Raw genomic sequence first — 15,538 nt, 5'->3', positions numbered from 1 at the left:
GAGAGCCTTTTTTTTTTGTTCCTCATCCTCCTCAGCAGGACACCTGACATTGCAGGACAAAGATATCCTCACAGTTAATGGTAACTCTCAGCTAGAACAGTGTTGGGGGGAGGGGAGCAATTATGAGATTAGCCCCACATGCTTTCAGCCTGGGATTGGACAGATCCCAAAGAGCTGCATCACACAGACCCATTTTCACACACTGGGCCTGACACAGCTCACACAGGCTGGATTGATTATAAAGGGTCCCTGTCATTAAGTGTAATCCTAGTTTCCTGTTTAGAAACTATCACAAAAATCAAAGACTGGGAGTGACCGCACCACCTTAATAGTATAGCTCTTCCAATAACAATGTCACTGATTTATCACCTACTAGATCACTACATCGTCCAATCAATCAAGAGGGTCTTTCAATCATCTATCATATTTATCTTAATAAATATCCGATATTCCTGAGGAATTCCTGAGGAACCTCTGGGAAATGTCAAATTGTAGGCTATCTGTGCTGCAGTTGCTTGGATGCTTTTCTGGTAAACTTGAATAGTGTTACAGGTAGAGCCTTCTGTCTATTCTCCCCTCAGTAAACATAACCATCTATCTAGCACCAAAGCCTAATATTGCCCATCTTTTCTAGCACTGAGGCTGTGATGCACTTAAACTAAAGCTGAGATTTGACAGACACTACTATAAACTGGTCACCGTTCATTATGAAGGGAGAGAAAAAAAAACTAGTTGAAAACCTCAAACTTGAAAGCAAAGGAGATGACTGCCTCTCCAAGAAGGGGAAAAGAATCCAATCTGGGATAATAACAGCTGTAGTTTGTCACTTTTAGGAGCCCGCCCGTCTATTCGGTGGCACGTTATTTGCATTCCTCAGGTATCGCGTTCTCTACAGGCGGTTGAATAATGATTCACAAATCACTCTCCCCACACCAGTCAAGGGCTGTGATCCTGTGAATAGACCATTGTACCTGAGACTGTAATTGGTGAAGACTTGACAGAGCCGAACGTCGCCAGCCAAGTAACAAAGAGGTTCTTGGTGGAAGGGCTGAGGGATGATTTTAATAATGTGGAAGCTGAGATGGAGAATGTGAGCGCCAAATGAGCGTGGGGGTCTCTGGGTCCTCGCACTGAGTGACACAGGACCAGACAAACACCTTGCCACAGGAACAAGGTACACCCCCTTCCCCCAACTCAGGAAACGCAGCACTGTCAATTAAGAGGTTTGATGCTCTGTCAACATGATTCCCCCGACCAATTTTGCCAACTTCACGACTGTCTAGTCATGCCACTATGCTATTGTATTTATGTCCTTTCCAATTATTTGTATGAGTGTGCGTGTTGACAAATGAATTGGGTACATGTTAATGCCCCCCCAAAACATTACCTCTCTCCAGATTGAGAGAAACCAAATAGCTATCCAGTCATGCATACATTTCTAAATAATGACTTAAAAAGTGTCATGTTATGTCAGTCCCCACATGTCAGGGCAGGGTGTAAGATGTGCAGATAATAAGTGAAGAGTTGTCAGCTCTCATATGGGCCTACATATCTTAACGTCCCGAGAACTTAATCCTCAGTTTGGGCTATCTATCTGAACAAACTAACCAATAGCCTTCATTATTAAGATCAAATTAATGTTTATCATTCACACAATCAGTTGTCTTAGTTAAACTGAAAATTACATGCACCTTTATAAAGTTCTATGAATACCCCTCAATAAACAATAAACCTAAAACACCTGTACTATATTGTGTGCAAATGTAAACTCAAAATCAAATGCTTGTCTAAATAGCTTGTACAAGTATAATTGTCACTATGCCAAAATATCTAAGTAGTTACAGTACAAAAAGAGAAGAGAACAATTTGAATTGTGAAAGTCTGTGTGTGTGTGTGTGTGTGTGTGTGAGAGAGAGAGAGAGAGAGAGAGAGAGAGAGAGAGAGAGAGAGAGAGAGAGAGAGAGAGAGAGAGAGAGAGAGAGAGAGAGAGAGAGAGAGAGAGAGAGAGAGTGAGACAGCTCTGCTAATAGAAAGATTCAGCACTTTCTGGTCTAGATCTCCTTCTCTGAACAAATGATGCCTGAAATTTTTATTCTTTTTATAATGGAATTTCAATGGCCTCACTGCAAATCTAGTGGAAATTTTTGCATATCAAGTGGGGAAAATTAAATGTTAACCACGTTTTAATGTGATTAAGGGTGACAGGGATATTATTTCTGCTAATCATTCACCGACTTAAAACGCTCAAACAAGACTGAGGAACAAGCTATGTTTGTGCTGCTTTTCTAGCTGCTTGCAATTCAGGAAAAATTCATTGAAAAAAGAAAATATAATATGTCAGTATTATATTTCTCACAGTATTTCTTCTCTAAATTCAATCTCACAGATATTCCACACTACAGCACATGGTGAATTTGCTTCTGCATACATTTTCATTTTACAATAAGCAGAAAATACCTATCACACACTATTTGACACCCTATTTGTACATTCTAATCTCTACAATTGATGCCTGCAGCAATTATTATAAGTCTATTTAATGGCACAATATATGGTGAAGTAATGACAACGTACCAAAAACAAAGGAAGCTTCCACTACAGAGCAGCCTTGAATGAGGATTTCCCACAGGGGGTCACCCTCAGAGGTCTTTTTTGTGTGAGAATCCTGAAAGGGAAATCATCCCTGTGTTTCCGCATGCCTGGGGCTGCCATAGGCTTTGTCAGAGCTTTGATCTGCTTAAACGACTAAGGAGTGGGAAACAATGGGAGCTCCTAAAGTACAGGTGCAGCTACCTGAGCCTTGTGACCTGGGCCTGTGTGTGAGCTCTGCATTTATACCGACAGGCTTTATTATCACTGCTTAGCCAGGTAAGCCTGTAAAAGTGGGGGACAAAGGGACCCAGCAGCCAGACTCTGAGTGCCTCCTTTCACATGCAATTGAATGCTGACAGGCGTGAGGAGTAATCCTCTAACAGCCTCGCCCGCTCCACAACTTCATTACTGACCCACCCACAGGTGGACAGACACACAGACTGTCAAGACAGGCAGCCAAACAAGCACTTGAACTAAGGATATATCTGCCACGTGCTACCGAAGGATTCCCCATCTCTGCTTCTGCTGCTGGCTTGCATGCTATGCACCAACCAACTCATCTTATAATAAACCCAGGGTTTATTCTTCCCCCTCTGTTTCCCAGACCCTGCTGAACGCTCTGTAACACATACCATCCTGAACCCCCCCCCACCCCCCCTCAGTGGAGGAGGGAGAAATGAGAGGTATGAGCTCATGGTGGTGTCTGAGGCTGGGAAGTCAGGGACTCTGTGGGACGCTTTTCATCCTCCCAGTAGTGCGCTCCTATGAGGACATGAGTGCAGGCGCTCTCTGCTCCCCATGGCCACGACCGGATGGAGAGGTATCACACAGACACACAGACAGACACACACACACACTCACATACACACACACGCACATGCACACACACACACATGCACACACACACACACACACACACACACACACACACACACACACACACACAGGCACGCACACATGCACGCACACAGAGCCGCTGAGAGGGAGGCAGCTTTCTCACTTTTTACATCACTGCTAATAATATTGTCAACTTCTTTCTCTCTTCAAAGCAATCAGGGTCTGAGGGAAACAGAGCAGGCAGGCACAATGGGAACAGCTTTAATTAAGAGCGTCCTTTTGCATCCCGTCTCTCAGACGGCACAACAATGGCATGCTGCTTACAACCATCTTTTTTTCAAAAACATTATTTTGCTAAGTACTTTTTTTTTCTTCTTCAAAGGCAAATCCTTGAAAACGGGCAAAAATGACTTTAGCATTACAGACAACACAAACACCCATTATAGTGTCCTAAAGGGCCACAGTTTCATGAACAGAGCTAAGGCTCTAGCGTACTGCAATTTGTATGAAAAAAGAGAAAGAAGATTCATTCAAACAGTAACCCTCAGGAGTACATTCTACATCACCCCAAAATAATTCTCGATATGGGGCAGCATTGCTGTCATTCAACGCAATTGACTAGGAGAGAGAACAGAGAGAGGGGTGTGTGTGTGTGTGTGGGGGGGGGGGGGGGGGGGGGGGGAATCGGGTGGGCTGGAGGGGGGGGGGGGGGGGGGGGGAACAGTCATCAAGATGTGACAATTGTGACAAGAGCCGGCAAAGTGTAGCGCAGCAGAATGTCGCCTGGATTTCTCCATCTCCCTCTTCCTGGATGACAGCTTAATGTGTACCACATGCAATATTTATTCTCATCTTGTGTCAGACTGTCTAGCCGTCCGAGGGAGCACAAAGAATGTCACTTATTAGAATAAAAGCAGAGGGAAGGTAATCAAGGACATATGTAACATCAGCCAATCATGCCCCCCCCCCCCCCCCCCCTTCCTGCATTCTTTTTCCATTCATAACAGTTCAACAATCACTCTGATAACAAGCTTTCAGGAGCTGTATGTGGCAACACTAAATTCATTTATTTATCTCATTAGAGCTGGCAGGCTACAGGACACTCGCTGTGACATGTGTATTTTGTTATAAGCTTATCACAAAGATAATAAACAACACCGGTCACCACAGCCAAGGCTACCAAAATATATAATTAGCCAGACTTAAAACACATGGAGATCAGATTCTTATATTCTCCATATCAAGATCAAGAAGGTTTTACATGGGAATCATTTCAAGGGCTTCCTCTATTTTTTCATGACAGCAGCTGCCCTTGGGGTAGTCAATGTGCTACTGTAAAAAAAATGCTTTGGAGAAGCTTAGCATAATGGTGTTTCGATAGAGGTTGGTCATTCTTCCTAAAAGCATAGAAAAAGCATAAACTTACACACTGAATAGGGCCCTGTGACAAACTATCATAGAAACAAACAAGCCTATCGAGACGATTCACATCGTTTTCAGTTATTACACAAAACGCCTGACAAACTATCAATTTCCTGTTTCCTATCAAAAACAAGTGTCCTATCAAAGGGCCAAGAACAAGTGATAATAGGGCATCAATCAGCAAAATCTGACCCATGATCAATATCTAACCTGACCTGCATTTCTCTAAAGTATGAATACATGTTGGTGTCGTCGTCATCTTGATCACACAAGGGGACCGTTTTAAAGAACAAGTTGCTGTCTTGCAGGGTCAACAGAGAACAAACGAGTGCCTGCTTTGTTCCTATCCGAGGGAGAAAGGCTCTGACACTCCCTGTTAGGATCTCATTAGCGATAACAACAGAGCAGGAACCAGCCCACAACAAATACGCTATGTCTTCCGCTAACCCAACATGATGACCAGTTGACCAGAGTGACGTTTTAACTGTGTCCTCTCCTTACCTGGACCAGGGATGGTCAATAACCATCCAAACTGATCCAACAGGACTTGATTATCACCATCTGGTTCTGTTTTACTATAGAGCCCTTCCAGTCGTTTGCACTCATTACAAACCTAGCTGAAGGCTTCCATTAGGAGTTACTGCGGGCGGCAAGGGTACATGTCTTTCTACCATGGGAAAGTGTTTTCCAGGATCCCACAGTACACAAAGGATAGAGTGGACGGCTGTGCAGAAAATAAAAGGGAGCAAGTGATCATATATCTCCCACAAAGCTTTGAAAGGCTAACCGTGACTCCCTAGACGGCAGTTCCTAAAAAACTTGGATGGAGCCAGTGGTTTTGCACTCAATAAAGTTTCAATTCTGTTTATGGGAATTATGGTTTTGAGTAGCAGAAGTGGGCTGCTGCCACCGCTTTCATGAAATGGTTCTCAGTGGATCATAACAAGGCTTTCCCTCGGTTTGTCGACTGTCGCTAAATCTCATGAGGATTTAAGTTGTGAACATTTGACAGTTCATTAAGAAATCCTCCTGACATTAAATAAAATGCACATAGCACTTAACATTGCAGTGCATCAAAAGTCAAATGATAACTAGTGAAAACAAATGAATAGCAGACCAAAACATTTGTTTTGTTGCGGAAGGTTGTAGAGTTGAAAGCCAGGGAGAAATGGAGCACATCCTCTCAGACAGTGGGACCTTAAACTAAACTGGGGTAGACCACGAACATGCTGAGGCACCATGCAGTGCTACCTTTACTTTAATTGTCAAAGCTCCACCTACAGGCCAGCCGGAGTAATTCACTGAGGAACGATAACCGGCTTAGCCACTCTCCATTCCAAGGCAAAAATGCACACAAAGGGAGACACAGTAAAACGTCTGGAGAGACACACATAACTTATACAGACAGAGAGCACTAAACATAGACTCATTCCAAGGCAGACTGACAGACAGACAGACAGAGTTAAAGACAAAGCAACAGACAGCACACACACACGCGTCCACACACACACACACACACACACACACGCGCGCGCGCACACGCATGCACGCACGCACGCACACACACACACACACACACACACACACACACACACACACACACACACACATAGACACACACGCGCGCACACACACACACACACACACACGCACACACACACACACACACACACACACACACACACACACACACACACACACACACACACACACACACACACACCTGCACACCGTGTTTATGAAAGCACCCTACGACGAGCCTTATTGCCCATCCGTTCCTCTCCCCACTTACAGTCCACACACTGAACACTCTCAGGTCACGCTTTGCCGTTTTCTTAAAGGTCAACACATCTACTTAAGAGGCTCCAATTTACTTTAAAGCACATTATCAAAAAACTCCTGAGCAACACATCCAGGCTCTCAAGGAGACACAGCTTTGCATTTACAAAATGTGACGGCTGTGGGCTTTCTGCTAGAGACATTGGATTAGATATCTAACAATATCCAGCCTAATGATAATATTAAAGGTTGACAAATCCAACAACTATAAGCTTTCAAAATTACCAGCTTCTGCCTTGACAAGTGAAAACACACAAACAGCAGACAAGCCCCGATGCTGCAGCCACCACCACATTATTAACTGTGGAGTAATGACCCTCTCTAACACACAAACCATGTGGCACAGACAAAAGTGTCCCAGGCAGCCTACTGACGCCGAGGGAAGAGGAGAAAGCCTCTTGATAGACTCTTGTAGATGCCATTCCCTATCACGCAATGCCTCTCAGTCATAAACACATGACAAATGCAGCCTTAATCATTTTTTACGAGCGGGGATGTGCAGGGGGCAGCGCATGGCTGGAGGGGGAGAGGGGAGCGCAGATCAGCAGGCGGCCCCCGCTGCACAGAGGAGAGGGCTGTGTGGTAAAGTCTCCTCTGGAACATCACTGGGCCAGCGGAGCCTTTGATCTCCACACCGCAATTACGCCAGCATCCAAATGAGCATGGAGTCGCCTCCGACACAGACTTCAAACATGCACATGTACACATTCTCATACACACGCACTGTACTGTATGGTATTAGCACCACGTGCTCCCCTCTACAGTAAATGATGCACCGTCTCCAGCAGAGAACCTGAGGATGAAAGGAGGCCCTGGTCCTCCTCTGATCCCGACATTAATGATGGCTTGCTAAAGCTAATACTGTTTATTCTTCTTCAAATGGGGTCAGCTTGGTATGTAGTGGTTACAACACTGCACTCCAAACAGGAAGACTGTGGTTCAGGAAAGGGACCTTTTTCCCTTAACCTCAGTGCTTGCAGAGAAGATTGTTGTCCTCATCATACAAGAAGACAAGAATACTTATCAACAGTAAATCTATCACTCCTTTTGCTTTTCACAAGCTAATTCTACCGCACCCCTGTATTATCACTCAAAAGAAATGTGTGTTTGACGCTGTGTTCATAACAGAACACAGAACACATAACCTGCAGATCTGCCTGAAAATCATCTGCAAAAAACTGAATATATGTATGTGTGTGAAAATACAGTGCTGCGAAACAGCAATGTGTCCTCAACAAAAATATTAGCCTTATTCTAAGCTCCTCTTTCTTCTCCTGACATTACTGTAAAAGCTGAGATTTCAATTTGTCTTGCTGTTTGCTTTGAATAGACCTTTACCATATGAAAGGGGAAGAACAGCCAAATGGCAGTCTGGCGTCTCTGCAGCAGACTAGCTGTCATTAGGCCTGAGAGCAGCATTTATTGTACAATTAGGGACAGCCAGATCTACCTGTAATCATCTCCATACAGGTGTGAGCTCTGCTCTGGACAAGAGAAGTGACTCATCACTTGTCAAACATCAACACTTTGATGTCTGCATTGTTCCACAGGGAGCCCTCAGGACACCGCCACACTACTGTTTTCCCTGTTTAAAAGCACTGAGATTTATTGCATTTCGCCCAGCTGAAAAAAACAGGTAACATCGGAAAAAAAAGAGCTCTTCCTGCTGATGACTGATGTTCCACACGTCATGATTCATTTGATTTACGCCTCTGTTGCAATGTGCCTCCTCCCGCTGTCAGGCAGGCAGTCATACTTTCGTGTCAGGAAACATTTGAAGAAACAGTCATAAGTAAACAATTTCCCTTTCAATCCAACACGGTCGAGTAAAAAACAAACACTGAGACTGGTTTGACACCAGACCCTAGAGGGCAATTGGCTAAGTGTGATAACAATCCACAAGTTGTTGGTTATTGACACAATGTCTGTAGGGGAGATAAGACGTAGAAGTATCCCTTTTCATACGTCATGGATATCTCACGGTCCCACTCTCTCCTCAGATCCACTCGCCTGAAGGTTCTTGTCTCTGATCATCCCTCTGGCCATACTACATACTGTACTACTATACACACAGAAACACGTCAGGAATGAATGGGGCATTTTGTATTAGGTTCCCAGAGCAGCTAAGATAACCTGGGAGACTTTCAGACTTGGTCTAATTTGATAAGAAGTCAATTCCTAATACCTACAGGTACAGCATGAGACACAGGTACAGTAAGTGAAACTGAAAACCCGGCAGGGGGGTTCGAGATGAGCAGTCAAGTACATTTCTGAAGACACCCATTCTAACCTGCTTATTTTGTATGGAAGACAAGAACCATTCCTCTGATTCACTGTTGCATTAAAAAAAAAGATTCGGATACTAAATGATTGAATTGTGATTCAAGTAGAAACCCATGGAAAATATGAACGCATGCTGCACGGCACAGTCAAGCCTGTAAAACATACAGTATTAATGTTCTGATACAAGAGCAAACAAACATCTGTAAACAGTGAGCTCTTCAGAGAAAACCAAACATTTGGGGGAAAAACAATCCGAGACATCACAATATTTAAAGAGAACCATCCTTATGATTTATTGGCCATCCCCATACAACATTAATTACTTTTTTTTGGCTTCAAGTCTATGAATGTTTATTTTGTTGTAATTTAAAGCCTTTCCCCCCCTTTGATATCATATGGAAATGAGAAATTTTTTGATGGAAAATGGAAACCATATGTTGTTAAGTGCTTAATGAAGTGCAGAGTTTGGGGGTTGGCTGGGGTTTTCAGGGCTGTCTCTAGTGTCAGAGAAGAGAGCTGAGAGCCACCCCCAGGCTGCTCCTCTCACAGAGACACAATCTGATTGGTCTGCAGGATACTGGAGTCAGTGGAGCAGCGTGGGGACTACAGACACTTCCCTCACACACACACACACACCCTTACACATACTGTACACACACATGCAAACACACACACATGCGCAAAGACGCACGGAGGGACACACACACACACAGACGCGCACGCGCACGCACACGCACACGCACACACGCACACACACACACACACACACACACACACACACACACAGTGAGTCTTACACAGTCTTACACACATTCTTACACACAAATGCACACACATCCTTCTCACACACTGACTGCATTACATTAGCATGAAGAGAATGTGGAAACATTACAACAGCACTTTACACTGAACGCTCCATCTCAGCGCAGTTTCATAACAAACTGCTCATGACAAACTGCAGGGTAAACAAGGATTAACATGTGACGGGGAGACACATTCTGAAATAAACTATAAATCTATTCAATATTAGACAACGATATAAGAATCTTATTGGAAAACAAATGGTCTAACATTGTGAGCTGATATTGCATAAAACGCATATTATGAACCATCAATTCATGGCCATGGCTATGGAGGGGATCAAAATGTAAGGGATCATTTAATGAGTACAGATCAATCAATCTATGAAAGGGGAAGGTATTTGGTGTGAATACAATGTGTGCTGGGTTCGATCCACCCTATTTGTATTCACTTACCATTTGTTCTTTCTCCTGATATAGTCTTTCTCCGAGAGGTTAACGAGGTAAATCATTGGCTTGGACGTCAAAAATAAGTACTTGTTCAACACTTCGATCTGTGACAAACAGAGAGAAGGCCAGAAGAACTAAGGATCCAAACTTTTCCAAAGTAGCCTTTGAGGATCATGCAGAGAGAGAAAAAAGTGAAGCCAAATCAAATTAGGATCTGGTCTGGGCTCTGCAGGGAGCATCTATAAAGCCTTCAGATCAATATCAGCACAGACAGATGTCATTAGTTTGTTAAAAAGTAATATAGAAATACCACCACAAAAAAGACAGCATGCACATTAAGTTGTGATTTGCATAACAGACCCTTTTCTCAAAAGCAGACTGACTTTCAGGCCAGATGAAAAGATTACCCCAGATAAATCACATTAATAATATTTGAGTGTAACATCAAAGCCTTACCTCCTTGTCGTTCCAATCCTGACAGTAGCGGACATGTTTCTTTTCATCCATTACCCAGTTCTTGATTTTGCACATTACGTCCTGTTTGGGATTAAAAGAGAATGAACAAGAAGCCATTAAAAGAGATGAAAAAGAATATAAACCCAGCAGGGTATTGGGTAATTATTTCCTAAATGCATGGCATCCTGATGCCAAAATGAACAATGCATGTTCATATTCAAACAGGAGAAGCTGGCTGTGACAGGGATGGCACGCACACAGGACCCCCTCACCCTCCTTTAAATCACAACAGCATGCCTTCAAGGGAGACTCACCGGGTGCAACTGTCACACACACCAATACACTCCATAAGGGTAATCTAATAGAAAGTGTAAGCAGAGACAATTGCCCAGAAAAAGGTTGTACAGCAAGGTTGTTTGTAGAGGCCAAATCGTTGTTTTTTTTATTATTCAGGCACTATGCAATGTGCAGTCAGATTGAATAGTCAGGTACTAATTATGCACTGTTCCTACTGGATAAAATATTAGGCTTTTCCAGCACTGTTGGCCACCTTCATTACTGAAGCAGTTGTGGGCTGAGGCAGGACCGGGCCTTGACAGGATCTGGGAGCAGGAATGGGTGTGAAAATGGGAGTGAGGCAGTTATAAAATGTGTAATAAAGAAATTGAGCCTATTATTGTTGATCCGGCCCCACAGAAATTAGCGGAACACATTATTTTTGTTCCTGTCAACTTAACCTCCCCCTTCATATAAAAAGTCCTCCACCCCCTGCAACACTCCCCCTACCTCCTCTTTCCTCCCCAAACCCTTGCAGCACTTCACAATCACACTCCCCTTTGAAAGAACAGAGGAAAAGAGCCTGCCAGAGCCTCAATTACACAATGGCAGAAAAAGCTCCTCACACTGACCCCCAGCCAGCTGCATTCACTCTGGGCACATCTCTCTCCACAGGCATTCTAAAGGCCTTTTAGTCGGGCAGCCAGAGTGCAGCCAGCAGGAGAGAGCGCAGGAAGAGCGGCGCACACTCCGCCCGCGCCGGCCCGAGTCTTCACAGAGAGATTAATCATCTGTGAAATGGAAACAGCAAACGGCCAGTGACACAGGCTGAACCCGCTCCAGGTTTCCCTCATCAGCTCACGGCCACAGTGCTCCTCTAACAGGCAGGTGTTAATAAAAGGCATATGGGTCCCACAGGGGTCAAACACATATGCCTGCCACCAGGAAACACTGCTGGAGGTCTTGCCTCGCATTATTGTTTGTTAAAGACTGGATTTTAGGATTCAGCTGACAAAAGCAATTAAACATTGTCCATGGCTCAGTACACACTGTAGTAGTATCTCAAATGGATTCATGACATCTAGAGCCCGATGTTTTTTTTAGCACAGTTTACATAAGAAGAAAACAATGGCAAAAAGATGCTCTCAATGCTGATTAAGCAAAAGTCTATATCTCAATAATGACTTGAAATGATCTCCATTGATAAATAGAGCAATATTTATTTATTTTATGTGCAAAGTTGGCATGTCCTATGCCAAATGAGAATTTCACATGTTCAGTGCACTACATAATATTGATATCAGTGAATGAAGTTTATACCGGTTCTGACAGGACACTTTCAGGAGAACGGGGCAGCTGGCCGCCAGGTGACGGACAGCTGAACCCACGTATGAAAGAAAGCAAAACACATCACATGTTCGTGGGATGAGGCTTAAAAGAGCCAAATTATGCAACACACCACCATGGTTAAACAGTGTTTTCACCACTGGCTATACGAGTTACATTTGTTGGTCACCTGCCACCCCAGCTTCCACCTGCAGGTTCGCTCTGTGTTTACCTACCAACAGGGGGTTTGAAAAGTTATGGACTCCCTGCTTTATAATATTGTTTATATTACATATGTTGTTTAACTTCAGACCAGGAGCTACTGTATATCAGAGCGGAGCCATCCAATTACGCCAAACCTAATGTATTCCATTTTCATTAGACCTGTTAAACCGACGTAAATGTCCTAACTGAATTTGCTGTTCAATCTAACTTGTTGTGACACAGTTTGAACATCCACTGATAGTTTTTTTACCCAATTAAACTGATTGTCTATAATTTCAGAATGTGAGGCTGACACACATCTTTGGTGTTGTATCGGTGCAGATATTTCTATAAAAGGCCAATATAATATTTCTATAAAAGGCCAGATAATATCGGCTGATAATATCGGTGCTCCGATATATCTGTTGAACTCTAATAACGTCATCATGACAGTAATCTGGGTTTGAATAGCATATTGCCACATATCATAGATTGTTTAGCTGTAATGTAAATCAGATTTCAGATAGGATGTTGAACCAAGAATCAGCAGGCTGAATATATATATTATTTTTTTATAAATAGTATACTTCTTAGAATGTGCCATAATGACAGATTAGAAAAATGTTGCAGTATTTAAACTACTCAATAAAAAATTCTGATGTATTTTCAAGGGAGTGAGCATTGAGGAGCTCTGTGAAAAAAAAGTGCAGCCACGGAAATTAGCGCTTAATTCTAAGTTCTTGCTAATTACTCAGTAAGTGCCAAATCTCAGGATGTAATTACCATTTAAGTTCAAACAGTTACATGGTATTTATCTAGTTACTTTATGGTACATAGGGCACTATAAAAGATAGTGCTAGCCCATTTGTTTCCCAGGAGAGACCATAGCAAAAATACTCATTACAAAAATACAGTGGCAGAGGGAATCTCATACCTAAACCTGGACATAAACTCAAGAATGAATGATGCTCTCACTAACAAGCCTTTTCTCTCTCTCCAAAAATCTAACTCAGCTGAATGCGTCAAATTCCAACCTCAGCCTGTAAGACATTCATTCTCTCCCCTCCTGAAAGCTCTGTGCAGCCCTTGATAGGGACCATTCTTTCACGTCTAAAAGGGCCTTCTATAGATTTCGCTTGGCAAGGCGTACACAACCTTTGACAAGTAATGTAGATCATTTTTATTCATTGCCTAAAATTGTCAGCAATTATATGCGTCAGCGGCCACCTGCCTGGCCTGAATGGCGGCTGAGGGGGGATGACTCTGAGGGGGAGCAACCGTCCAGGGACGGGGGACCGACGGGGGGACGGGGCCTCTGCAGCAGGTGAAATGGCCCCTCTCGTTAGTGTAATGAGCGGTCAGAGCCTTCCTGTGCCAGGGCCTGAAATTGGGCACGCGGCTCCCTCTGAAAGACCAGATTACCTCGCTGACTGCCTCATTCTGCATCGGGGTCACACTCACTCTGACCTGAGCACTGATAGTGCATCATGTCACAGTCAACATCGCTGCCTGGCTGCAGCTCTGCTCTTCTAGTGTTGGAGTGGACGGAGCATAGACACAATCAAATCCAAAGCAAAGTCACAGCAGCAAAATGCTGCCAAGCTTCATTACCTTAACAATGTGATTATGTTCGTTTTGTATGTGCATGTATTTTGATCTGTGTGTGGATATTCTCTAATCTCACTATCTATTCTGTGTCTTAGTGTGGAGCACCCAAGAATGTTCTGTCAAAGCACATTCCAAACATGTATTGTATTCATATCTGGATGTAGGCTTGTGGGTCACCCATTCTATGGCCTTACCCAATTTCCCAAGCCGCAGTGGGTGCACGCGCGAGCAAGAGCTGTGCTGTGATTTGAGTATTACTTCAGATGAAAAGAAGCTTGTGGAAACACTTTCATTAGCCCAGCACCGTGACCCGGGGTTAGCCGCTGAATAAGTAACTCTCTATTAATGATTTCTACAGCAGAAAACCCCTGACCCCCGATCACTTTCAATCTCTGAAAAGAGAAAAAATGGGCCAGAGGGAGGAGGGAGACTTATGAGGGGGGGAGAGAGAGAAAACAAGAAAAAAAAAATACATACGTTTTTTTACCATTGGCTTATGATTTGTGTGGAAGGGTTATTTTTTGTGGCATGCTGTGAGGGGGTGCAGTGAGCATGCTGGGACATTGACTCACATATTCAGCTTTTAGTTTCTTTTCGCTGGCCCTCACGGCCACCTTCTCCAGCTTGTCAATAATGGGGGCAATCATCTCCTCGTCCTTCAGCCTCAGCTCCTCGTGGATGATCTCCATGTCCCTCACAGGGTCCACATTCCCCTCTACGTGCACAATGTCCTCATCCTCAAATGCGCCTACAGCAGCAGGACATATCACACACACAACACCAGATGTTACCTATGGGTATAGTGATGTGTTTTCTCGTGCACACTTGCACAAGCACACATAGTACATGCACACACACAGACACATACATAAAACACAAAAACACCTGCTGTAGTATCAGGATCAATGGAATCGACATTCTTAGGTCACATGTTTAACTATGATTATTGAGATACACAACAATGATTACTTTCTGAAGAGAAAATTGGAAAAATAAATGATGAAATCGACATGAAATATGCATCCACATGAAAACGCACAGTGGGAGATATAAGAAAATCTTACTATATATAATAACACACTCAGAATGTATTTGCCTATTCTACTCATAACACATAAGCAAGCAAGCATACAATTGCAAGCCCTACCATAAAGTGTACATTTTCAGTGTCATTTAAACACATTTAAATGACATTTAGTGGAAAAAAACATATTATGTTATGTATGTATTCATGACACAAAAACATGAGTATGTAAATATGAGTATGTAAAAACCCAGGGCCCTCTCTCTCGTAATAAATGGCTTAGTTGCTATGGTCGTGATTAGATAATGAAGCACTTAACAAGAGCATTTAGCCATCAGCTCATGTCCCTCAGATTCTAAAAGGGCCCAGAGTTCTACCTCTGGCCATGGTGCAGGGCGTAGGGAGAGGGGGCATGGCATCT

The 15,538-nt window shown here is 43.4% G+C and overlaps 1 protein-coding gene across 1 annotated transcript in view; it reads right to left on the bottom strand.

Moving 5' to 3' along the window:
* LOC308162786 (obg-like ATPase 1) overlaps positions 1-15,538 on the bottom strand; it is a gene marked incomplete at both ends in the record, with an annotated part of 38,576 nt that overhangs the window by 7,671 nt on the left and 15,367 nt on the right. The window contains 3 exons of the mRNA XM_080536928.1: positions 10,230-10,327; positions 10,680-10,760; positions 14,666-14,841. Coding sequence (XP_080393054.1) covers positions 10,230-10,327; positions 10,680-10,760; positions 14,666-14,841 — 355 coding nt within the window. The remainder of the gene's footprint in view (positions 1-10,229; positions 10,328-10,679; positions 10,761-14,665; positions 14,842-15,538) is intronic.

The sequence above is a fragment of the Nansenia antarctica genome (assembly GCF_963989245.1).
Source record: "Nansenia antarctica genome assembly, chromosome: 7".
Lineage (NCBI taxonomy): Eukaryota > Metazoa > Chordata > Actinopteri > Argentiniformes > Microstomatidae > Nansenia > Nansenia antarctica.
Note: the sequence above shows the minus strand (reverse complement) of the source record. Positions and strands in the feature narration are given on the sequence as shown.